This window comes from Hemiscyllium ocellatum, chromosome 6, assembly GCF_020745735.1.
Source record: "Hemiscyllium ocellatum isolate sHemOce1 chromosome 6, sHemOce1.pat.X.cur, whole genome shotgun sequence".
Taxonomy (NCBI): domain Eukaryota; kingdom Metazoa; phylum Chordata; class Chondrichthyes; order Orectolobiformes; family Hemiscylliidae; genus Hemiscyllium; species Hemiscyllium ocellatum.
In genome coordinates this window covers 120,526,393-120,551,306 of record NC_083406.1, presented here as the reverse complement: position 1 = coordinate 120,551,306, position 24,914 = coordinate 120,526,393, and the positions used below count along the sequence as shown (strand labels likewise).

Sequence of the window (24,914 nt, the reverse complement as noted above, 5' to 3'; positions counted from 1 at the left end):
ACGCTGGTTTGAAGTTCGCCATTGGCGGTTTGCTCGACTGTGGCATCTAGGAATGGCAGTTTGTTGTTGTTTTCCTCCTCTTTAGTGAATGTTATGCCAGTAAGGATATTATTGATGGTCTTGAAGATTTCCTCTAATTTGTTTCGTTTAGTGATGACAAAGGTGTCATCCACGTAGCAGACCCAAATTTTTCCCATGGCTAATTCACCTAATTTACACATCTTTAGACAGTGAGAGGACAACCGCACAGATGTGGGTAGAATGTCTGTATGGAGTTTGCAGTTACCTGTGGTTGGAATTGAACCCAGGTCCCTGGCTCTGTGAGGCAGCAGTGCTAACCACTGAGCCACCTGTGGTTGATGACTTAGATTGGTTGTCTGTTGAGCAGTGCTTTGATTTTTTTTAAATAAAATGATCTTCCTCATTTTAAAATTCCTTCATCACACGTGCCTTCGTACCTCTGTCAGCTCCTCCAGCTGCATGTTATAACTAGGGGAACTTCACAATCGTAAGACAATGGTTTGCACTGTGGTACTTAACTCTGTGATAATCATTACCTGGTGTGGTTCACGATCCCTGCTTTGGCTGCAGAATTTGGTGCAGAGGAAGATCATAGGCTGAGAAGATGTAAGATTCGTTTGCTTCTGTTTTCAGTGGGCCCTCTTTATGACCAGCTGTGCTGCTTGTTTCTGCTTGTCTTTTCCAAAGAATCATCCTCTCAGAGTTTATGGCTGTCGACATATTGATACTGCAGCAAGTATGAGTGTCCAGGAGTTAGTGACCAATGGACATTCAATGTGCAGAAGATCTCTAGGTGTATAGCCATGGTCCATCTAATGAATGCAGCCAAACCAGTGCTGGCACCATTGACTTGGAAATGACTTTATGCTGATAGAGTGAGTGTGCTCGAAGCCCTCTTGAGTTGGACACCTTGTTTTGCCAAGAAATGCCAGGTTACATCTGAGACTGAAAAGATTGAAATTGGTTGAGTCTTTTCTGCTTAGCATGAGCTAGGTCTAGCCACTGTAGGGGAATAGCTGAGAATGAAGACTTGGCCACGCAGTTGTTTTTTTTCCCCGGTTGTGTTGCATTTTTTCCATGCTGTTAAGCTTATAAGCAGCTGTAATTTTTGTGATGCTTATGTTGATTTCAGCATCAGGATTATGAATTGTGATTGTGAAGTTATCAACAATCTTCAGTGTCACACCGTCAATGTTAAGAGATTGCAGAATGGCCACATCCTGGAACTATGGCATTTATCTTCCTAGTTTTGATGGTCAAACCTCTAAATGCATGAGAGAGTATTCATTTGCAGTTGAAAGTGTTCTGAGGTGCAAAATGCTAATGTTATCATCAGCAGAAAGCAACTCTCCAACAGAGGCTTGACATACCTATGTATAGGCCTCAGACAAGCAAGACTGAACAACACAGCCACAGAACACCCTGGATATTTGTACAACTCCAATTTTGCCCTCAGGTGTGCCTACATTTTAATTAATCCACCATAGGTGACCTTGATTTTAACTGTCAAGAAATACAGAATCCCCTCTCTAAACCTTACTGCCTGTCTCATTCCTTTCCACTTAACTCTGACCAGCTGCTGTCATGACGTAGTGTTAAATTTTGCTTTATAATGCTTCATGGTTCGTTTAATGTTATGAAAGTGCAAATCTTTTCTCTGTACAACCTGAAACTATGTGGACCTGTAAAATTGTAAGTTCTCCATGTTTTAAATGAGCAACAGTGCTAACCTTGACTTGAAAAGTTGACCTAAATCTTTTGAGCAATGCTTTGAGCATCCCAACAGTGTTGGTCTTTAAAAGAGAGACGTATGATTATTTTGTAAGGTGATTTCAAGGTCTTCATTGTAACAAGCCATTCTCGTTCTTGATTGTATTAGTTTTTTCCTGCTGTGATTATGGGGCATCAAACAAAATCTATAATGTACTTTGTTACTGCTGTCTCAAACAAATTAGCTAAGAATTTTTACGTGACATTTTTGTTCTGTCATTTTACCTGATCAGTAGTATGTTTTGCCTAGTCTGTTTGTAAAACCATAGGCAAAGGGTAGAAAGTTTTGCTCACATGCTTTAATTAATGTAGGTGCAAGATAATGACGGTTTCATCTGAGGAGGAGTGGAGCACTTGAATATGCTGACATTTTTCTCTTTTTACTACTTGTCATGTGGATGACGCTGGCAAAGCCCAGCATTTATTCTCCATCCCTAATTGTCCTTGAGCAGGTGGTATTGAGTTCCGAACATTTGAATGGCTCGCTCAGTCTTGGCAGGGGCACTTAAGTGTTGAATCATATCCAGTTAGATCTAAGATAAGGACAATTGATTTCTTCCCTGACAGATATTAGTGAATCAGATGGGGTAGTTATGTGAATCTAGTCGTTTCATTAACATTATTAGTGAGCATTGTATTTTATTCCAGTTGTTTAATTTCTCAAATAAATTTAATCTGTTGAAGGTGCTGAGGTGAGATAGACAATAGGTGCAGGAGTAGGCCATTCTGCTCTTCGGGCCTGCACCACCATTCAATATGATCATGGCTGATCATCCTCAATCAGTATCCTGTTCCTGCCTTATCTCCATAACCCTTGATTCCACAATCCTTGAGAGCTCTATCCAACTCTCTCTTAAATGAATCCAGACACTGGGCCTCCACTGCCTTCTGGGGCAGAGCATTCCACACACCCACCACTCTCTGGGTGAAGAAGTTTCTCCTCATCTCTGTCCTAAATGGCCTACCCTTTATTTTTAAGCTGTGTCCTCTGGTTTGGGACTCCCCCCATCAGCGGAAACATGTTTCCTGCCTCCAGAGTGTCCAATCCTTTAATAATCTTATGTCTCAATCAGATCCCCTCTCTATCTTCTAAACTCAAGGGTATACAAGCCCAGTCACTCCAATCTTTCAACATAAGATAGTCCCGCCATTCCAGGAATTGACCTCGTGAATCTACGCTGCATTCCCTCAATAGCCAGAATGTCTTTCCTCAAATTTGGAGACCAGAACTGCACACACTACTCCAGGTGCGGTCTCACCAGGGCCCTGTACAGCTGCAGAAGAACCTCTTTGCTTCTATACTCAATCCCTCTTGTTATGAAGGCCAGCATGCTATTAGCCTTCTCCACTACCTGCTGTACCTGCATGTATGCCTTCATTGACTGGTGTACAAGAACACCCAGATCTCTCTGTACTGCCCCTTTACCTAACTTGACTCCATTTAGTGGTAATCTGCCACCAAAGTGGATAACCATACATTTATCCACATTAAACTGCATCTGCCATGCATCTGTCCACTCACCTTACCTGTCCAGGTCACCCTGTAATCTCCTAACATCATCCTCACATTTCACCCTGCCACCCAGCTTTGTATCATTAGCAATATTGCTAATGTTGCTATTAATACCATCTTCTACATCATTAATATATATATATTATAAAAAGCTGCGGTCCAAGTGCTGATCCCTGCAGTATCCCACTGGTCACTGCCTGCCATTCCGAAAGGGAGCCGTTTATCACTACTCTTTGTTTCCTGTCAGCCAACCAACTTTCAGTCCAAGTTAGTACTTTGCCCCCAATACCATGCACCCTAAATTTTCTCACTAACCTCCTATGTGGGACTTTATCAAAGGCTTTCTGAAAGTCCAGGTACATCCACTGGATCTCCCTTGTCCATCTTCAGAGTTACATCCTCAAAAAAATCCAGAAGATTAGTCGAGTATGATTTCCCTTTGATAAATCCATGCTGACTCTGACCTATCCTGTTGCTGCTATCCAGATGTGTTGTAATTTCATCCTTTATAATTGACTCCAGCATCTTTCCCACCACTGAGGTCAGACTAACTGGTCTATAATTTCCTGCTTTCTCTCTCGCTCCTTTCTTAAAAAGTGGTACAACATTAGATATGAAGTTATGTCTTTCAACTATTAATCTAGGCCTTTGGTTTACTGGTTCTGTAACATAACCATGATGCTACTTTCTCATGCTTAATCTTGATACTGATTCCCTAGTCGAGTACAAGAAACCCTTTAATTGCTAGCCCTTGAGCTTTTTACTATTATTCTTTTTTCTTGATATTTCACTTTTATCTTGTTTAGCATTTGGCTGTCTTGCCATAATGTATCATCAGATACTCTTCTGTGTCAAAGTTTATCCGCCATGAGTCTGACCATTCTATCCACCTATGTCTGTAGTATATTTAAAATTTTGTGTCTGCACATTTCCTGTCTGTACCATTTGTTCCATTCTTTTGTCTATCTTTATCTGTTATAAATTGCAGTGTTCTTCTCTTTCAATGGGTTTGGCTTTTGTCAACTTGTAATGTAGCAATTATGTAATTTGGGCACCAGATGGTGGAGCACACAGTCTTTGAACTTTGCGGAAACTAATGTTAAGAGTCACCAACCATTATCTTAATTTTCAGACTGCTGCAAAACAGCCCGCTGGGCAGTGCACTATATGAGAGATTACTTAGGTTTTCAATTTCTTCCTTAAGTCTTAAGTAGATTTCAAAATATTAAATTTAGATAAAAATTGTCTTCTCTTTCAATGTCAGTGTTGTATTGACAGCAAGCTGCTATACTTTCTTTTCCCATATTTGTCTTAACCTATTGTAGCTCTGTCTCTCTATTCAGCTGTCTGGTAGTGCCACAACACCACCTGATTCCCTTTAGTTTTGCAGTTTAAAATCTTGTATTTCAAGATATTTGTTTCTCAGCACATATTTCCATTGGGTTCTCATCATCTATGTTATGATTCTTGTTCCGAACCTCTGGAGAAGGAATAAGCAGATGGCAAAAGAGATGGGCTCATATTTGGAGGAAAGGGAACGTTGCGGGAACTGATAATGGTCCAAGACCATCTCCATCCGTTGTTCCCGTGCACTTCCAAACAAAACACTCCCATCAAAACTTGCAATACTGCTCATGCCATTTTCAGCTTCCTAGGCCAACCTGCAGAGTGAACCTGCAAGTTCACAACATACGTGAACTTGTGAAAGATACTCTCCTACTCCTTGAGTAATTTATTCATTGATCCTTGAGCATGGGTCATTGATTTATTAATTTTCTGCACCCTGCTGCTAGATTTATGTTGCTTCCTGCTACTCTTGTTAATTTAACTTGACGGAAGCACTTCTCCTGCTGCTGGCTTGAATTTATTCATTCAGTGATGATTACTGCCTTCAAAGATTTTAATTGACTAGTGCCTTGTTAGCTATGCATCAATTGTCACTGGTAAATCTTCATTGTAGCAAGCCATTCTCGTTCTTGACTTTGTGTTAGTTTTTCCAAGGAGAAAGTGAGGACTGCAGATGCTGAAGATCAGAGTCGAGAGTGAGGTGCTGGAAAAGCACAGCCAATCAGGCAGCATCCAAGGAGCAGGAGAATCAACGTTTTGGGCATAAGCCTTTCATCAGGATTGAGGCTTGTGGGTCGGGGCTGATAGAAAAATGGAAGGGGGTTGGGATTGGAGGGCAAGGTAGCTGGGAAAGCGATAGGTGGATGAAGGTGCGGGAGAAGGTGAAATGTCAGAGGGGGCAGTGATGGACTGGTCCGCAGGGTGGTGCCAAATTGGAAGCTTGGGACCGGGATAGTTGGGGGGGGGGGGGGGGGGAAGGAATGAGGAATCTGTTGAAATCCACATTGATTCGGTGTGGTTGCAGGGATTCCTCCTCCAGGCGTCAGTTGGTAACAGTTTGGCAGTGGAAGAAGCCCAAGACCTGCATGTCCTTGATGGAGTGGGAGGGAGAATTGAAGTGTTCAGCAACTGGGAGGTGGGGTTGGTGGGTGCGGGTGTCCCAGAGATGTTCTCTGAAATGATCTGCAAGAAGGCGCCCTGTCTCCCCGATGTAGAGGAGACCGGGTGCGACCGATGTAGCTTTTCCAAGTTGACTTTTCCTGCTGTGATCATAGGGCATCAAACAAAATTTATAATGTACTTTGTTACTGCTTTATCTCTTATTATTATAGCATGTTGTATTGTGAACTTTAGTTGTCTGTTTAAGGGCATTGAATCATCACAATGTGTTGAAACCTGTCTGGATTGTTCTTTGAGTCTAGCAATTCAACATCATGGAAGATTAACTGTTGATCAGTGAAAATCTTGTGTATGTATCAATTGCTGTTTACTTTATGAATTGTCCACATTTCTGTGCTTGCGAGAATGTTTTATATTGTGACAAGTTGAAATTACATAATCCTGCTAGCAAGAAAGCCACAGTGCTTCCCCCGGCAGGATAGTGCAATTCTCAACATGACAAGTATTCCAACAACTTTCCGAAAAGCAGTTATACGAGTTTATAATGGAAATGTGATATGATTTCAGAATAGGATTCTCTGTCTCCAAGTTCAGTTATCCCCAAGATATCTAACTCTGCTTCCCATGAAGCTTAGACCAATCTTAACTCTCCATGCACAGCACCATAGGAGATTGGATGGTAGCAAATTAATAATCTTAGTTTCTACAGGGTACCACTTTTTGTAAAGGTCAGTTTCTTTCATGCAATGCAAGTTCTTGACCTGATTCTTCCTTATTTTCCACAGTTCCTCAACCACTGGTGGACCTTCACTTGAAGCTAATGAGGAAGATTGGCAAGTCTGTAAGCTTTGATCGATGGGAAAAGTACCTTCTCAGGGTAAAAGACTTTTATGTTCTTGTTATATCATTGAAGCACTTCAGTATCATTCAGAGTTTGTCTTACAAGAACGTACTTGACTAGTCAAAACTAGCCCAGCTTTGTTTGAGTTTGTCGTTATGTCTGTGTATGTAAAACAGATATGGAATAACTTACTGCTGTGCTGTGCATACTTGATTTCTGTTCCATAACGAAGTTGCTGAAAATCAGACTTTTATTGAGCTGATTTGATCTTGACAATTAATGGGAGACCACTACAGAACAGATACGGAGCCTTGCAGTAATTGTGCTGCATTTCTTGATATCAACTTTTCCATTGAGTTAAAATCTCATCCAAATGGTTTTCTGGTCAAAATCCTTCAGCTCCTATCCAATAACATCTTCAACACCCCAATTGCAGTGGCAGTAGAAGACAGGTTGTTGTCACTTTCTTAGTTAACTGGTGAGTTGGACAATAAATATCCCAAGTATTTTAGTAAATAAAATCTGGCTTCCATTGGATTGTTGTCAAGTTGGAATGGTGTCTTTGATTAAAATTTAATTTAGGGTCCAGCAGGAATGTAAACTAGTGGCTTTCCTTTCAGCCTTCAGCATGCAAGTCTAGTATCTGCTGTATAAGTATTATATGCCATAAAAGATTTAATTTCACAACTACCTCATCAACCGTGGCAAAGTAACTGAATGGATAGAAGGGCATTGCCCCTGTAGTCATACAATTCCAGATAAATTATGCATGAGCAATCCTGGGTAATTTTTTTTCCTTGGAAGCGTCCACAATTTAACAATTTCTAAGTCCTACTCTATGTCAAAAGTTCAAGACCTTCTGCTTGGATAATCACTTTCTCCTGTATTCATACCAGTGCCTAATGAACTGGAACCCACTTCCCTCATGACAAGTTTGAACCATTAATCATATATGCTGTTTGCCAATTTCCATTGTCTCTTTTCATGTGATTTTTCAACTTCCACTCTGCTGGCGGCTAACAATTTCCATATGGCTCAGGTAATAATCCAGAGATTACCTACTAGACTCTACTTAATTTAGTGCCTAATGTCTTGTACTGAGAACAGTGTCAATCCCCTGACACAATACTGTGTCCTGCTACCACTACATTCCTCTTACTCCCTCATCTGAATAGTTTTCTGCACCATTGAGTCGTGGTCAGTTGGTTCATCCACCTCTCAGCACCCTGGCACCTAAACAAACTGAAAATGCCTCAAACTCGTTGAATAATTGCAAAAGTTGAGTTTTCTCCACCTCTGGGTCCAAAACCAGCCTCACTCAGTCACCTCCTCCTATCGCTGAGCACTGACCAAATCAGAAGACCCTATCCTAAGGAATGAGGGTACATCCTGGAGTAAATAATCTTGGTAACTTGCCCTTCCCTGATTCATTGCAATTTTTACAGCTCATAGCTTTTTAGTCGAAGTTCCTCACACCACAGTTTGCGCTGCATCACGCTGGCATCTTGTAACTAGTGGAATGCTACAGGGATGGGTCAATGAGAGAACTGAATGCGCTACAGCCAAGTTTGTGAATTACACAGAAATAATTTGGGAAGGTGGGAAGGCAAGTACTAAGGGTGGCAGAGTCTGAAGAGGGACATAGACAGATTTAGCCAGTGGACAAAACTTTGGTAAATGTAATATTGTGGAAAACATGATGTCATGCAGTTTGGCAGTTGGGATGGAGGAGTAGATTATTATTTAAATGGATTGCAGCACAGAAATATTTGGGCGTTCTAATACATTAATGTATGAGTTTGAAGAAGCTTTGTAGCTCAGGTTGAGGTTCTGAACGTAGGTTTGCTCACTGAGCTGGAACCTTCCAGCTTAGCAAGCAAACCTACACCCAGAACATTAATGTATGAAAGAAAGCAACCAAGTTCAGGTAAAGGAAGTGGAATATTGGCCTTTACTTTATAGGGAATGGGATATAAAATTAGATCTCGTTAAACTATTCAAGGTACTAGTCAAATAAGAGCTGGAATTCTGTGAACAGTTTTGTTTTAATTAGCTAAGGAAAGATTAAATGGTATTGGAGGTAGTTCGGAGAAGGCTCACGAGGTGGCTATTGACAAAATGTATTTTGAGGGGAGGTTGAGTAGGTTGGATCTGTACTCATTGGAGTTTAGAAGAATGAGTTGAAGTGTTGAAGCATATGATGTTTAGAAGACTTGACAGGATAGATATGGAAAGATTTTTCCCGTTGGTTGGGGAGTTTAGGACCAGAGGACATAATCTCGGAGCAAAGGGTTGCTCACTTAAAACCGATGAGAAGTTTCCTCTCAGGTTGGTAAATCTCTGGAATTCTTCACTGCAGAGGTTTGTAGAGGTTGGTCATGAAGTATGTTCAAAGCTTAGGAAGACAGTAAGGGAGTTGGGGATAAGGCAGGAAAGTGAAGTCAAGGATTTTCTAACTAATCTTGATCTCATTTGAATGGCAGAGAAACAGGATGGGATGAATGGCCTCATACTACTCCTGTGCCTTATGGTAGACATTCTGCCATCTAATCTTACTAGGAATAGTAGAATTAATTGGCATCTGTAACTTTACTTAACCTTATGGTTACTTATAAAGGTGTTAGGCTTTAAAAGATAAAACATGTGAGCAGAATACTTAACAATTACTTATCTGTTTTGTGATGTCACCTTTATTTTATGTTTTTCTGAATGCAGTTTGGGAGCAGGGAGTGCTTGCAGAGCTGAGCTCTCATTAACACCCTCCCTTCGTGCAACGTTACAACCCCCACTGCTGGAGGCTAACAGTGTTAGAAGAAACAAGGAACACTTCTATCCTGTATTTCCTGAATTCCCTTATTTATGAAGCTCTTAGGTTTACCCTCTGCTCAATGCTTCGAGGTAAAGCATGTTATGGACCAGGCCAGAGCCTCTCAAAACATTTTAAGAAGGTAGCCCAGAAACTAATGTTTCTGGTTGTTTTAAACAGATGTAAGGTGAGTTTTCCAGGAGCGACGCAGCTGGTCAAACCACTCTCTATTTTAAATAAAACAATTTATTTACATAGGAACAAAAGAAAACAGAACTTAAAATAACAACCATTTGAAAATCCAACTGACACGAAAATGCAACTTAACAAAGAGCTGTTCTGATTTCCTGCAACAGCCCATAACGCCCCCTTTGGTGAAAAGGTAAATTCAAATGCAGGCCCTTACAGGAGAGAGATTGCAGAGAGTCAGAGTCAGAGTCAGAGTCAGAGTCAGAGTCAGAGTCAGAGTCAGAGTCAGAGTCAGAGTCAGAGTCAGAGTCAGAGTCAGAGTCAGAGTCAGAGTCAGAGTCAGAGTCAGAGTCAGAGTCAGAGTCAGAGTCAGAGTCAGAGTCAGAGTCAGAGTCAGAGTCAGAGTCAGAACCTCTGAATCAGAGAACCTTTTATTCCCCAGCAGCTTTCTTTGACTAGCAGCTAAAACCAGACCAGAAAAAATCTTGGTGGAAAAGCACAGCAGGTCAGGCAGCATCCAAGGAACAGGAAATTCGACGTTTCGGGCATAAGCCCTTCTTCAGGAATGAGGAAGGGCTTATGCCCGAAACGTCGAATTTCCTGTTCCTTGGATGCTGCCTGACCTGCTGCGCTTTTTTAGCAACACATTTTCAGCTTTGATCTCCAGCATCTGCAGACCTCACTTTCTCCTCCCAGAAAAAATCTTGAACTGGGAGAACTGGCCACTCCCCTTTCATTGTGCAAGTGTTTTAAAAGAAACACTTAAAAGCCTTTTTCAAGTAGATATTTCCAGACGTCTCAGAACTTCTGCCTTCACGACCCCTCTTGGGGGGGGGGAAAAAACCCAAGGGCAACCAGTGGGTGGCACAGTGGTTAGCACTGCAGCCTCACAGCGCCAGAGACCCGGGTTCAATGTGTGAGTTTGCACATTCTCCGCGTGTCTGCGTGGGTTTCCTCCGGGTGCTCCAGTTTCCTCCCACAATCCAAAAATGTGCAGGTTGGGTGAATTGGCCATGCTAAATTGCCCGTAGTATTAGGTGAAGGGGTAAATTAGGCGAATGGGTCTGGGTGGGTTGCGCTTTGGCGGGTCGGTGTGGATTTGTTAGGCCGAAGGGCCTGTTTCCACACTGTAATCTAATCTAAATCTAATCTAAATCATAACTTTGTTAAAAGGGCGGCATCGCCACAAGTACCTTGTGTGAAAACAATTTAACTTCGTTACTCTTTTTTTTAGCAGTCACTGTTCCATACTTTCTTCTTTCTGTACTTAGAATGAGGTCAGTCTGCCCTTTCTATGCCATTTTGGCTGTCTGATCTTTGCTTTCATGCGGTGAACCAGCAGCAGTCTTTTTAGATTTAGCTTATTAAAATACTTCATAATTTTGCAAACTTCAGTTTTGATTTCTTTCTCATGTTTCTTCTTGTGTAAAATAACCCATACTTTTTGTGTGTCCTTTGATTTCTATCATTGCCTGGTATGATTCTGGAGAATCTTAGTGTACCCTTCTGATGACTTTCATCTTCCGTTTAACAGGATGCTTGGAATTGTCGGTACAATTTACTACAGCATCCAACAAAAAAAAAGTACAGCACACATTCAGGCCAATATGTGATGTCTGTCTAAACTAAGCACATTTTGCCTCAGTGTAGTCCATATCCTTCTCTTCCCTGCGTGTTCTTGTATCTGTCACGATTCCTCTTAAACAGTGTTATTTTATCCACCACCTCCAACGCATTCCAGGCACTTTAGCACCATTTGTGTTTCTTAAAAAAAAAACCTGCCCCTCACATCTCCTTTTAAACTTTTTCCCCTTTTATTTTAAACCTATGTCCCTTGTAATTATCATTTCTACCCTGAGAAGTAGACACTGACTATTCTTGCCCCTCGTAATCTTGTAAAGTTCTTTTGGCCCAGATCCTTTGATATTCAGATGAAAACAAACTGTTTGTCCAATTTTTTCTCATAGTTAATACTTTCCAAAGGCAACATCTTGATTAAACCCTTTCAATATCCTCTCCCAAGCCTTCACATTCTTCTGGCAGAATGGTGACCAGAACTGCACACAATATTCCAAATGTTCTACACAGCTGGAACATGGCTTGCTAATTTTTATACTCTATCCCCCCACCAATGGCATGTCATATGCCACTTTTTATCCGCTTGTGTTGCTACTGTGAGAGAACTGTGGATCTATATGTCTACATCTCTTTGAATGTTGATATTATTAAGAGTTCTGCCATTTACAGTGTACGTTTTTCCTGTGCGACACCTCCCAAAACGCATCATTTTGCATTTGTTCAGAATAAACTCCATCTGTCATTTCTTCACCTGAGTCTCTAGCCTATTTATATCCTCTGGCAATCCTCCTCACTATCCACTGCTACCCCAATTTTTATGTTGTCTGCAAACTTATCAGGCCACCTGCATTCTCCTCCACATCATTTATGCAAACAGCAGGAGTCACAGCACTAATCCCTGCAGAACACCACTGATCTCAGTCTCTGATCTGAGAAAACACTTTCACTGCTACTGTCTTCTATGACTAAGCCAGTTTTGTATTCATCTTACCAGCATATTCCATGTGACTTCACCTTTTGTATCAGCCTGCCATCAGGGACTCTGCCAAACAGCTTGCTAAAATCCATGTCAATAACATCTGCCCTGCCCTCATCAATCATCTTTTGTCACTTCTCAAAGTCTCAATCAAACTTGTTAGACAGTACCTTCCCCGTGCTAATAAGTCCATTTTTTCCAAATGTATGCCTGTTAGAAAGCTGCTTAAGTATAGTGGGTGATTAGTTTTATCTTTTGATATTTTCTGATCAACCTGCTCAGAGATGCTGTTACCTCTAGAGAAAGTGGGACTTAGATGCTTCCTGGTTCCACTATGCTATTAGTACCCAAACCGATCAATCTGAATTGATTATTCAGGGACTGTGTGCTTTACGCTGGAATAGACAATTCAAATTGAAAAGCATCATCCAAACAGAGAGTCAAGGCATAGAGTTTAAGAGCTGGGAGTCTGTGTTTAAGAGGTATCTACATTTATGGTTTTGTTGGATCTGTATAAAAAGATGGTTAGACCACAGCTAGAATATTGTGTGTAGTTCTGAAGTCTACATTATAGGAGGGATGTGATAGCACTGGAGAAGGTGAAGAGGAATTTAACCAGGATGTTGCCTAGTCTAGAGAGGTTTACGTATGAAGAGAGATTGGACAGGCTGGAGTTGTTTTTGTTGGAGCAGAGGAGACTGAGGAGGGGGAGCTTGTGATTGAGTTGCATGAAGTATTAGTTTGATAAAACTATATAGCAATATTTGTCCATTTAACAATAAGACTCTTTTGAAGAAACCAAATGTAAAACATTTTAGGCTGTCCCGAGATTGAATAGACTGCAGCACAAATAAAAGTTGCCTTAATAGTGCAAATGATGTAGCAGATGAGATTAGACACAATCCACTTGAAACTTAATTCCTGCAGCTAGTGGGTCCCAACTCTCAGTTTTTGTTTATGCTTCAGCAGTGACGAGCTCCTATGAAACAACATGCTTCCTCCCCCACCCCCCCCCACCTCACTTTCCACCCCACTTGTCCTCGCATCAAACGTACGATCCTCATATGTTTCCGCCAACTCTAATTAGACCCCACCGTCCAGAACATTGTCCCCCTCCTCACCCCTCTCTGCCTTCTGCAAGGAACCATTCCCTTTGTGACTCCTTGGTTCAAACCACCCCTCCCTCCCCTGATGAAGGGCTTTTTCCCAAGACATCAATTCTCCTGCTGCCTGACCTGTTGTACTTTTCCAGTGCCACACTCTCGACTTAAGGGACTGAATGGCCTATTCCTGTTCCATTATGTCCTTGATCAATCCACTCATATATTTCAATAGAATCAATTGGATTATAATTGGGAGACCAAAGCTCAAGCTATCTTCTTGTCCATCCTTATTCACCAATACACTACAACATCCCTCTGGCTTGGTAGGAAACTTGTAGGTAATGGTGTTCCCTCTATTGGCTGCCATTGTCCTTTTTGTTTGTAGAGGTCAGGGGTTTGAAAACTGCTGTTGAAGGAGTTGCTGCAGTGCATCTTTTGAATGGTGTACACTGCTGCTACTGTGCATTAGTGGTGAAAGGACTGAAAGTTTAAAAGGTTAGATGGGGTGTCAGTCGAAGTGGCTGTTTGTCCTGAATGATCAATTTCATGAATGTTAATGCTCTACTCATCCAAGCAAGTGGAGAATATTCCATCATTTTGCAGACATTGAGAAAAATAGACAGCCTCTGATCAACTCTTGTAGCTATAGTATTCATATGACTGGTCCAGTTCAGTTTCTGGTCAGTGATATCCCCCAAGATGTTGGTAGTGTGAAATTCAGTAGTAATGGCATTGAATATCAGGGGGTGATGATTATATTCTCCCTTGCTGGCGATACTCTTTGTGTGGCATGAATATTAACTATCACTTATCAACCCCAGTTTGGACACTTTCCAAGTCTAGCTGCGCATGGACACAGACTTCAGTATTGAGGAATCGTGAATGGTACTGACACTGCAATCATCAGTGAACATCCCCACTTCTGGTCAAATGACTGTAATTATTCATATGTCATTTTATCTGTCTAAACTCTTGCCTCTGACAGCTGTGAGACCAATGCCAATCACTGTAGCAAGGGTTCATGCTCTTCCTGCAGTGACACTACTTTTGTTTGCTTTGGTGAATCAATACTTAACATCCCGATTGTAAATCGATCACATGGCAGCTGATGGTATTTGAATGCAATTAATAAATCTAGAGTGTAAAGCTTGTCTCAGTAATCCTGTAACAGTTATCATTGACTTGTTAAAGCTTATCTGGTTAGCTAATGTAATTTAGGGAAGAAAATTTTGACAGTCTTATTGTTTCAGGCCAACCTCTGTCTCTAGACCCATCAACAATATCGTTGACTCTTAACTGCCCTCTGAAATGGCCCGAGCAAGCCACTCTGTTCAAAGCATGGGCAGATACCCATATCCCATCAAAGAATCTTCTTTTAAAAAAATTACTTTATCCTTTCACAGGAACCTTTAAAATTCTTTATCTTGATGAGCTGTGTTATTCAGTCACTGAGCAATTTCAGTATAGAGGTCACTAGTTATTTTTGGTGGTGAGAGCATTCAAGGACAACATGCTGGGTGGAGTAGGCTTGAGAGGCCTTGTGGGCTGTTGCTTCTGCTTGTGCTGGAACTGCTGAACTGGGTAGTGCATCATACGTGTGCTTAGTCTTTTCTAAAATGCACGATTGAGTCTTTGGATTACAATTGAGATTTCCCTAGCCTGAGGTTCTCAGATGGGAGCTATTTGGGAAGTATGGTTGGGATGCATCCTGCTGCCTCCCAGTGTGTTGGTACAATTGAAAGTGAATTTCATTCCTTTTTCATATTCCTTGGTTGTAGTTTGCCATAACCAACTGAGTTATCAGGAAGGCTTTCAAAATCAAAACTTTTAATGGTTCTATCTTGGTGTACTTTATTGTTTTGTTTGAAAATGTTCTACATTTCTCACTTTTAAATGGATTTTAAATGTTTTTTTTCATTTGGAATAGATTTGCTTGGAATACAACAATACTTGGGCTTGGGAGATGGAAAAAATTGGATACACAGAGATGGATGCTGAATGCAAACTTGGTCTCTTAAAGGTAATTTCTGAGCGCCAATAGAATACCATTCTATAAATGTGCGCTTAGACATTATGATAACGCAACATGTATGGGGTATATCAGTGCAGGGAAACTGAATAGGATATCACCTGGAGTCAGCATTGAGTATTTGGGTCTAGAATAATATTCCTGTAAAGTGTCAGGATTCCTTAATCACAACTGTGCCATCATCAAGTTTCTCATACTTGATATCTTTTGAAGCAAAACTTTTTCTGGATTATACATATTTCAGTTAAGTTATTCTTTCTTTTTCCCTCTTCTACTAACCCATATGCCCCAAAATTCCTTCTTTCCTTCCTTTTCTTCAGTAAAGGAAAGGTTCATTAGGGACAACAGCACCTGGTGATTATTTCTGTCAGAACTAAACCATGGTGTCCATCTGATATTCCCAAATATCTAATATTGTAGCTATGCCTAATCCTACTCTTGCTCATTCTCGTGTTAAAGGGACATGAAGGACAATGGAAATTGTCTACTTCAAATAATTACCCTGCTGGATGCTTCTAAGATGGCCTCCATAGATAAGTATATTAGGGAGGGACTTGTGCTAATATTGTCACTGATTAGCAGTGTCACCCCTCCTCCCTTTCCTAGTTTCCTGTTCTTCCTAAATGTCCTGTACCCTTCAATTTTCAGTTACCAATCCTTGCAGCCATATCTCTGATCATGCTTCTTTATTTCCATTTGCATTTTTAGATCATCTGTTTTGTTCCAAATGTTGTGTGCATTCAGATAGTGTTTAGTCTTTTTTTTCTCCTTTTATTCCATTTGTTCTTATTTGTTGATTTTGCTCATTTTGTGAACTCTGTCCCTCCCTGTCGTAGTCTGTTTATCATTTTCCACACTGATACCTTTTTTCCTTACCTTGTCTACACTCTTTAATTAACCACACCTTACAACATTTGACCCAATGCCCCCTTATTTAGTTTAAAATCCTCTTTACTGACACTATATTCTGCATTCTGTTAAATTACCCTGATGTAATTTTGTAAAGTAGCATGCAAGACAGTATTTTCCAGTATGAGTACATATAACAATAGCAAATCAAATCAAAACAAATTACATTGTGAGAACTCTGGTCTCTGTGGTACAGATTACACTTTTTCTTTTACTGGTACCAGTGCATATTCAGTATGAGGAGCTAGGCATCGCATGAAGCAGAACCTCTAGGGCTGTAGTCTCTGCATTGAACCTCATGCAAACTGGCAACTGTAATTCAAAATTGGCAAAATGAACATGTAGCTCAAAGACTGGTGATTGAGAAGCAAGTTCTAGTTAATGGGCACTGGTACTAGTGCAGGCAAAAGTAGAAAACTATCCAGCTGTGTCCTGTTCAGAAACAAAAAAAGGACAAATCCAGTCCATTTACCATCCCATCAGTCCAGTAATGGACATGATTGTCAACACTGCTATCACATGGGATGAGCTCCTTAATATTCCGCTTGATTCCACCAGGACTATCTGGCTCCTGACTTCATTTCATCTTTGGACCAAAGGTGGTCAAAATAGCTGAACTTGAGGTGAAGTGAAGTGACAGTAAAGACTCTTAGCGTTAAGGCAGCATTTGACAAAGTGCAGGTGTCAAGCAGCTCAATGAAATCAAGGGGAAACAAATTCTATTGATTGGAGTCCTACTTAGTAATGAGAAAAATGATTGCTTATTGGAGGTTAACATCTGAGCCCAAGGGCATCATCGCTGCAGCAATTCCTTAGGGCAGTCTGAAGCCAGACAGTCTTCAACTTCTTCAATTATGTTCTATCCATCATAAGGTTAGAACTAGAATGGTCACTAGGATTTTCACTGATTACTGCATAGTGTTCAGAAAACTTGAGCAACATGGCCGCTTGGTCTAATAATTAACATGAGGTGATTAGAATTGCACATCATTCTGAAGTTGTGACCTAACTAATGTTCTACACAGTTCCAGCATAACATTTTTTGGGAAAATTAAATAAAAAGATTTCATATGATACCTCAACCTGAGATCTGTGAGCATTCACTTCCTCTACATCTCACTGCATTCTCCCATAAATTAATTGTTTTGCCTTGTTTGACATGTGGATCACCCCTCACTTCTCTGGGTTGAATGCTATCTGCTGTGCTTCTGCTCACCTCTGCAGCCCGTTAATAATACCTTGGGGTATGCAGTTATCCGCTCTATCAACCACACGGCCAATTTTTTTTGTATCTACAAACTTCTTAATCATACCTTCTGCAGTACATCAAAATCAACATGTACCAAAAAAGAAGGGCATCTAGTCCTCAACAACCTTCCAGTCATGAAAGCGCCCATCATCAATTAATTGTTGTTTCCTGCCAGTGAGTCAACTAGATTCACCAATCTGAGCAAAGCATTTGCCTCAGTAAATTGCAAGGTTTTATGGATTGTGCTCGAGCGATTTAGATGTCCACCATCCTGCAACTAGTTCATGATGATATAACTGGAACTGTCTGGAGCTCGAAGTCTATAACCGACACCTTCAGAATCATAGGATGAAGCAAAGCTGTCTGACAGCGCAATGCTATGTACAATCTACGTGAAAGTGACTACTCACCTCATCAAAGATCAGCTGCCTTCTGATGTCATCATTAAACAGAGCTAGATGGAAAACACTCTAATCTCTCTCACCTCCCTGCCAAAATTAAACTAGCAACTTTTAAATATGCATGATTTACATTTTGCTGATGACCGCTGTATCGTTTCCCATTGTGCACCAGATTTGCAAGCTATGCTTGATCTGTAAAATTCTGCATGCAAGGAATTCTGCCAGTGCTTCAATGATGCCAAAATAAAACTTGTAGGAACCTACACCTAGTCAGTCAAATATGTTGAAGGAGAGACTCTGGAATATTGTAAACATCGTCTATACAAATGCAGCCACTTCTCTCAAGGAGAAGCCTTGACAAGACCCAGCAGCCCCTCAGCTGTACCAGCATAGCCTTCTAAACATTATGTAAGTAGCGGTTTACAATAAGGGCCTCCATATGTCAAAAGAAATCCCAGTGTTGCAATGGTCGCCGTAAACTGTCGTGCCATCTGGACAGCTATAATAAGAGTACTGGAAATTTTTTTTTATCTGCATTACCTCCACTGTGTCCTCCAGATTCAACGGGATGACAGTTGAACAAATGCTTGAAGCAGCTCCACAAGCATTCAAATAAAGGTCCAGCAAAAATGACTTCCTCGGATTGGAAACTTTGTCAAATGGCTGAAGACAGCCTTCCCTCCCAAATGACTATTATTCTAGGGGAAGGCACTGAGATCACTTGTAAGACATTTCTGAAACTCTCGATGAAATGTGGAAGCATTGACGTGACTAGGAGGAGCTTTCTACCAGTTGGACAAGCTGTCTCATTTTGAACTTCAAAAGCTGCACTACTCTTTTAGTCACAACACTATATCGATGCAGAATGTCATCAGAGTAGGAAAAGGAAAGGAGCAAGCCCTGCACTCAAGGCCCTACTAACCTTTGGGGCAGTATGCCCAAATGCCGTCGTATCTATAGGATCGAGAACCCATCTGTTCACTGAGAACCTGAAATACAGGTCATCTGAAAACAATAACAACATGAGTTACCAAGGACCAGAAACTGAACTGGAGCATCCCTATAAATCTTGCGGCTGCACGAGTGTAGGATTCAAGGAAATTTGATAAATTGGATCCAGAATTGGTTGAGTAGCATGAAGCAGAGGGTGGTGGTTGAGGAGTGTTTCAGTGGGGGTCTACAGGTAACACTGTTAGGGCCCCTGTTGTTTGTGGTATATATAAACGATTTGGACATAAATATTGGATGATCGATCAGCAAGTTCATGGATGATATGAGAATTGATGGGGTGGTAACTACAGAGAGGAAACCCTTAGATTACAGGAGATAAAGATAGGCTGTTGTTATGGCCAGATCAATGGCAAATGGAATTCACTCCAGATAAGTGTGAGGTGATGCATTTGGGCAGGGCAAACAAGGAAGGTATGATGAACAGTAAGACCTTGGGGAGCACCGAGGATCAGAGGGACCTTTGTGTGCATGTCCACCCATTCCTTAAGGTAAGGAAGGTGGTTAAGAAGGCATATAGAATTATTACTTTTATTAGCCAAGGCATAGTGCTTAGGAGCTGGGAGGTTATGCTGCAACTATATTAAAAAATTGTTTTGGGCGCAGCTGGTGTATTACGTGTAGTGATGGAATCCACAGTATTGGAGCGATGTGATTGCATTGGAGGGGGTTTAGAGGTAATTTATTGGGATGTTACCTAGGTTAGTTATGAAGAGAGATTGGATGGAAGGGGTTGCTTGCTTTGGAACAGAGGAGACTGAGTGATGACATGGTTGGGATGTATAAAAGTGTGAGGCATAGACAGAGTAGATAGGAAGAAATCTTTCCCCTTGGTGGAGGGAATGATGACCGGGGGCACAGATTTAAGATAAGAGGCAGAAGGTTTATAGGGAATGGGAGAAAAAGTATTTTTCACCTGAGGGTGGTGGGAATTTGGAACTAACTGTCTATAAGGATGGTAGAAGCAGAAATCCTCATAACATTGGCAAAGTATTCAGATGTGCACTTGCAATGTCAAAGCATACAAAGCTATGGGCCAAATGCTGGATAATCTGATCAGTGTAGTTAGATGGTTGTTTTGATTGGCACGGACACAATCAACCGACGGGCCTTTTTCTGTGTTAACTCTGAAGGGCAGGTCAGAGGCTTGGAAATCTGCAGCAAGTAACGTATCTCCTCCTGACTCATCAAAGCCAGTCCACCCGCCACAAGGCACGATTCAGAAACGTGATGAGTATTCTCCGCTTACCTGGATGAATGCAACTCCAACAACCACGCAAAATGCTTAAAGTCATCCAAAACAAAGCAACCTACCCAGTGGGGATGGGTGTGTATGTGGTTATGGAAGTTTAGGGGGGATGGTGGTGGCTGTTGCTGAACTAGCTTTGTCACTGCACTCATAATCCAGAACTTCAGGCTAATGATCTGGGAGATGGGGTCATCCAACTGTAGCAGATAGCGAAATTTGAATTTGGTAAAAAATAGCTTAATAACATTATTCTGGGCCCTTGGGTTTCTACTGCAGTGATTATTACCACTACACCCATACTGCCTTTGCTACATAATGGAAAAGACAAAAAACACCTTTGCACCTTAAAGTGACAGCAATAGATGTATACTTCATTGCACAGGAAATCAAATTGACGCATGTTCTCACCATCCAATGGAAGCCAAAAATCAATTAACGGTGTCTCAACTACTGATATTGAGCTAACCCAACACATACTGCAGCTGGAATTTTGTCCATTGCAATTTCACATGAGGCAGTGTTGGTCCAACTGAAACACAGAAGAGGTGCAAGGGTCTGCTTCTCTCTCTTGCCAGGTCCCCTTCATTGCTTGAAATTTCAACTTCTTCCCTGAGCTAGGTGCCTGTTTTACGCATAATTTTGAAGATGTGCAGCCATCAGACACAGTTAGGTGTAACAGCTTAATCCCAGTCTGTCCTTTACTGTCAGAACACATGGTTTGCCATCTGGGGCTCACTAGATCAAAAACAGTGTGATTTGGTTTTTCCCTTCACTGAATACTAATGGATATTGCTGTGCTGTAGTCACAGCCCTGGCTGGGATTAGTTGTCTTGGCACAGACTAGGTATTTGAAATGAATACCTTTTCCATTTTATGTAGTTCACTAATAAACTCAGCTATTGTTTACATGTTTCTGTAGAGCACCTTTTACACATTGTGAAAATTAAATGGGACGACAGCACAAGATATCAAAAAAACTTCTACCCAATAGGGGGAGTTATCAGTTGTTCCCCTCTCCTGAATGATGGCATAATAGTGCATTTGCATGTTGTTAAACAACAAAATGCAAATGACAGCAATAAACATAAGCTACCAGACTATTGTAAAAATCCAACTTGTGTCCCTTTAGCTTGCTATTTTTATTGGCTGTGGCCTACTGCCCTCCTAAGTGACTTATCAAGCAACTCCATTGAATTAATTAGGGGAGGACAGAAATTCTAGTATTGCTGGTGACACCCAAATCTCAAAAGTAGATAATTTAAAAAATATTTTTAGGCTTGGAGTGAAAGATTCAGTCTCTCACTGTCTCTCATGTTTGCTGGTTCTCACATTGTCTGTCTGTCTCACTCTCTCACATTAAATATTGGCGGATTGTTCTGGAATGTGGGATTGGGGTTCCATTACCACCTGCCCAGAATTTGTCCTTTATGCATACATGCACTAACCCCCAGCCATTTCTTCTTTCCTGCCTGTGCAGCTGCTATAGCCAATTTTAATGTTTGTATTGTTGTCTGGATTGATGACTGCGAGTCAGATCTGACACCTCTTTTCTGGACATATATTGTTAATCATGTCCTTTCTATTTCAGTATCTCTGTGAATGCCAATTTGATGACAATTTGAAATTCAAGAATGTGCTGAATGAGGAGGAGCCAGATGCTATGCGCATCCATCCAATTGGGCGTGATAAGGATGGCCTAATGTACTGGTACCAACTGGACCAAGAGTTCAATGTTAGACTCTACACAGAAGAACAAGATGACCAAGATGGCACTTCATGGAGGCTCATCGTAAGGTATGGTGAGGGTGGGGAATTGAATTTCCTGTTGAATTTCTTCTTGATGTATGCTTTTGGAGGAACTCTGAAATTCCTTTATTGTCAAAAGAACTCTATCTTAAGTGGTAATCTTAATAGTGCAGGTAGAAAGAAAAACTGGGAGTTGTGGAGTAACACAGCTCGCTTGGGATGGTTTCGCCTCACTGGGGTTGAACGCTGGAAATCGAGATCCACTATTAACAGTGTCATCACAAAAAAAATGAAAGGAAGGTCATTTGAAGCAGCTTAAAATGATTGTGCCCAGGATACTATGCTGCAAAACCCCTGCAGAGTTGAGATGGTTAACTCCCAACAACCACTCCATCTTCCTTTGTACCCATTATGACTCAAGTCAGTGGAGAGATTCCTCTTGATTCCAGTTGATTCTAGATCTGCTCTGGCTGCTAGGTACAGTGACGAGAAGTGCAGTCACGATCACCTCTCCTCTGGAATGTATTATTTTGTCCACGTTTGTAATAAGGTCAGGAGCTGAGTGGGCCTGATGGAACCCATAATCAGTACCAGTAAACAGATTATTCTTGAGTAAGTATTATTTGATGGCACTGTTGACTACCCTTTCCATCACTTTGTTGTGATTGAATGTCACCTGATGATAATGTATTTGGCTAAATTGGATTTGTGCTTCGGACATATATAGTAAATTTTCCCTATTGCCAGGCAGCTAGTATTTTAACTATATTGGAACAGCTTGGCTATGCACATATTCAGGAGAACAAGATTATTGTATTAATGTCAGAATGCTATCAGTGCTCATTGTCTTTACAGTATTCAATAAATTCAGCTATTTTTTGATATCACATGGAATTAATCAGATTGGCAGAAGGCTGGCATCTGTGACAGTGGACACCTACTCTTCCCGATGGTGATTCACCCCACCATAACCTTCTCTGGTTATACCTCCCATGATACTAATTCTTCACTTGTGCAAATCAAGCTGTCATGCTGACTGTTAGGGCAGGAATTCCAAGAAGCAGCAGAGCTCTGTCCTTGGACAAGGGCAGCATATTAGGGAGTAGCAGTCTGATAATTTTATAACAAATATTGTACCTTTCAGTATGAACTGTACATTGGGAGGCAAACAGTACAAACCGTAAAATTTCAAAAATCTCAACAGTTTCTTTGAAGCAATGTTCCATTTTTAACTTGCCTTCTGCATTTGCAAAGGTTCCAGCACTTCTCTGGCACCTTAAAACAATGAACATTCCTTCTGTGATCCTATACTTGGGGTGTGCCTATGATACTTGACAATTGTCCAGGATCTGCTGCTTGGTTATTGCAGCACAGCCCATAAAGTAATCAGGAATGTGCTGTCTGGAAGGTGGTTGAGGAATTAGCTTCAATCATAACTTTTGAAAAGACAAAAGAAAGAGGAACATTTTACATTGTAGAGGAAACATAGAAAATAGGAACAGTAGCAGGCCATTCAGCCCCTTAAGTCTGCTGCATCATTCAATATGATCATGGCTGATCACCTAGCTCAATACCCTGACCCCACACTCTCCCATATCCTTTGGATCTCTTTCGCACCAAATACTATATCCAACACCTTCTTGAAATCATACATTGTTTTGGCATCAACTGCTTTCTAACATAGTGAGTTCCACAACCTCACCACGCTCTGGGTGAAGAAATTTCTCCTCATCCCTGTCCTAAATTGTCTACCTCATATCCTTAGACTGTGACACCTGGTTCTGACCTCCTCTGTCATTGGAAACATTGTTCCTGTATCTGCCCAGGCTGATAGAGTTTTATAGGTTTTTGTGAATTCACCCCTTCTTATGAAGTCCTGCTCCTCGGATGCTGCCTGACCTGCTGTGCTTTTCCAGCACCACTCTAATCTTGACTCTGGTTTCCAGCATCTGCAGTCTTTGTTTTTACCTGCAGTGAATGTAATCCTAACTAATTTAATCTCTCCTCATATGTCAGTCCTGCCATTCCAGGAATCAACCTGATAAAGCTAAGCTGTGCTGTGCTCCCTATATAGTAAATACATCTTCCTTTAACATAAGGAGACCATAACTGTCTCTATATTTCAGGTGTGGTATCACCAAGGCAGCAATGTTTACAGCAAGACATTCCAGCTTCTGTACTTGAATCCTTTTGTTATGAAGGCCAACATACCATTACCTTCATCACTGTCTGCTGCACCTGCATGTTTACCTTCAGTGAACACTGTACGAGGAGATCTAGGTCTCATTGCTCTCTCTCGCGCTCTCGCTCGCTCTCTTTTTCTTTTTCTTTTTCTTTCTCTCTCTCAATTTACCATTCAAATGGTCATCCACTTTTGTGTCTGCTCCCAAAGCGGATATTTATTCACATTTATCCACATTATTAGATTAGATTCCATACAGTGTGGAAACAGGCCCTTCGGCCCAAAAAGTCCACACCGACCCTCCGAAGAGTAACCCACCCAGACTCTTTCCCTACATTCATCCCTGACTAATGCACCTAACATTACAGGCAATTTAGCATGGTAAATTCACCTAACCTGCACATCTTTGGACTGTGGGAAGAAACTGGAGCACCCTGAGGAAACCCACACAGATGCAGGGAGAATGTGCAAACTCCACTCAGACAGTTGCCTGAGATGGGAATTGAACTCTGGTCCCTGGCGCTGTGAGGCAGCAGTGCTAACCACTGAGCCACTTTGTTTGCTTTTGCATACTCATCAAAATCACTCTGAAGCATCTCTGCATGCTCTTCACAGCTCACCCTCCCACCCTGCTTTGTGTGACCTGCAAATCTGGATATATTACATGTAGTTCCCTCATCAAAATCATTGTGAATAGCTGAATTCCTAGTGCTGATCCCTGTGCCACTCCATTAGTCACTGCCTGCCATTTGGAAAAATACTTTTTATTCCTCCTCTCTGTCTCCTTCCTGCCTACCAACCAGGTTTCTATCCACCTCAATACACTAGCTGAGCTCTTTATCACTTCCTGATGAAGAGCTCATGCTCAAAATGTTGAC

At 41.3% G+C, this 24,914-nt stretch overlaps 1 protein-coding gene across 3 annotated transcripts in view; it reads left to right on the top strand.

Moving 5' to 3' along the window:
- Window positions 1-24,914, top strand: part of rsf1a (remodeling and spacing factor 1a) — a 106,682-nt gene that overhangs the window by 36,057 nt on the left and 45,711 nt on the right. For all 3 annotated transcript variants that reach the window (XM_060826330.1, XM_060826329.1, XM_060826328.1), the window contains exons 2-4: window positions 6,556-6,647; window positions 15,191-15,283; window positions 21,697-21,902. In XM_060826330.1, coding sequence (XP_060682313.1) covers window positions 6,556-6,647; window positions 15,191-15,283; window positions 21,697-21,902 — 391 coding nt within the window. The remainder of the gene's footprint in view (window positions 1-6,555; window positions 6,648-15,190; window positions 15,284-21,696; window positions 21,903-24,914) is intronic.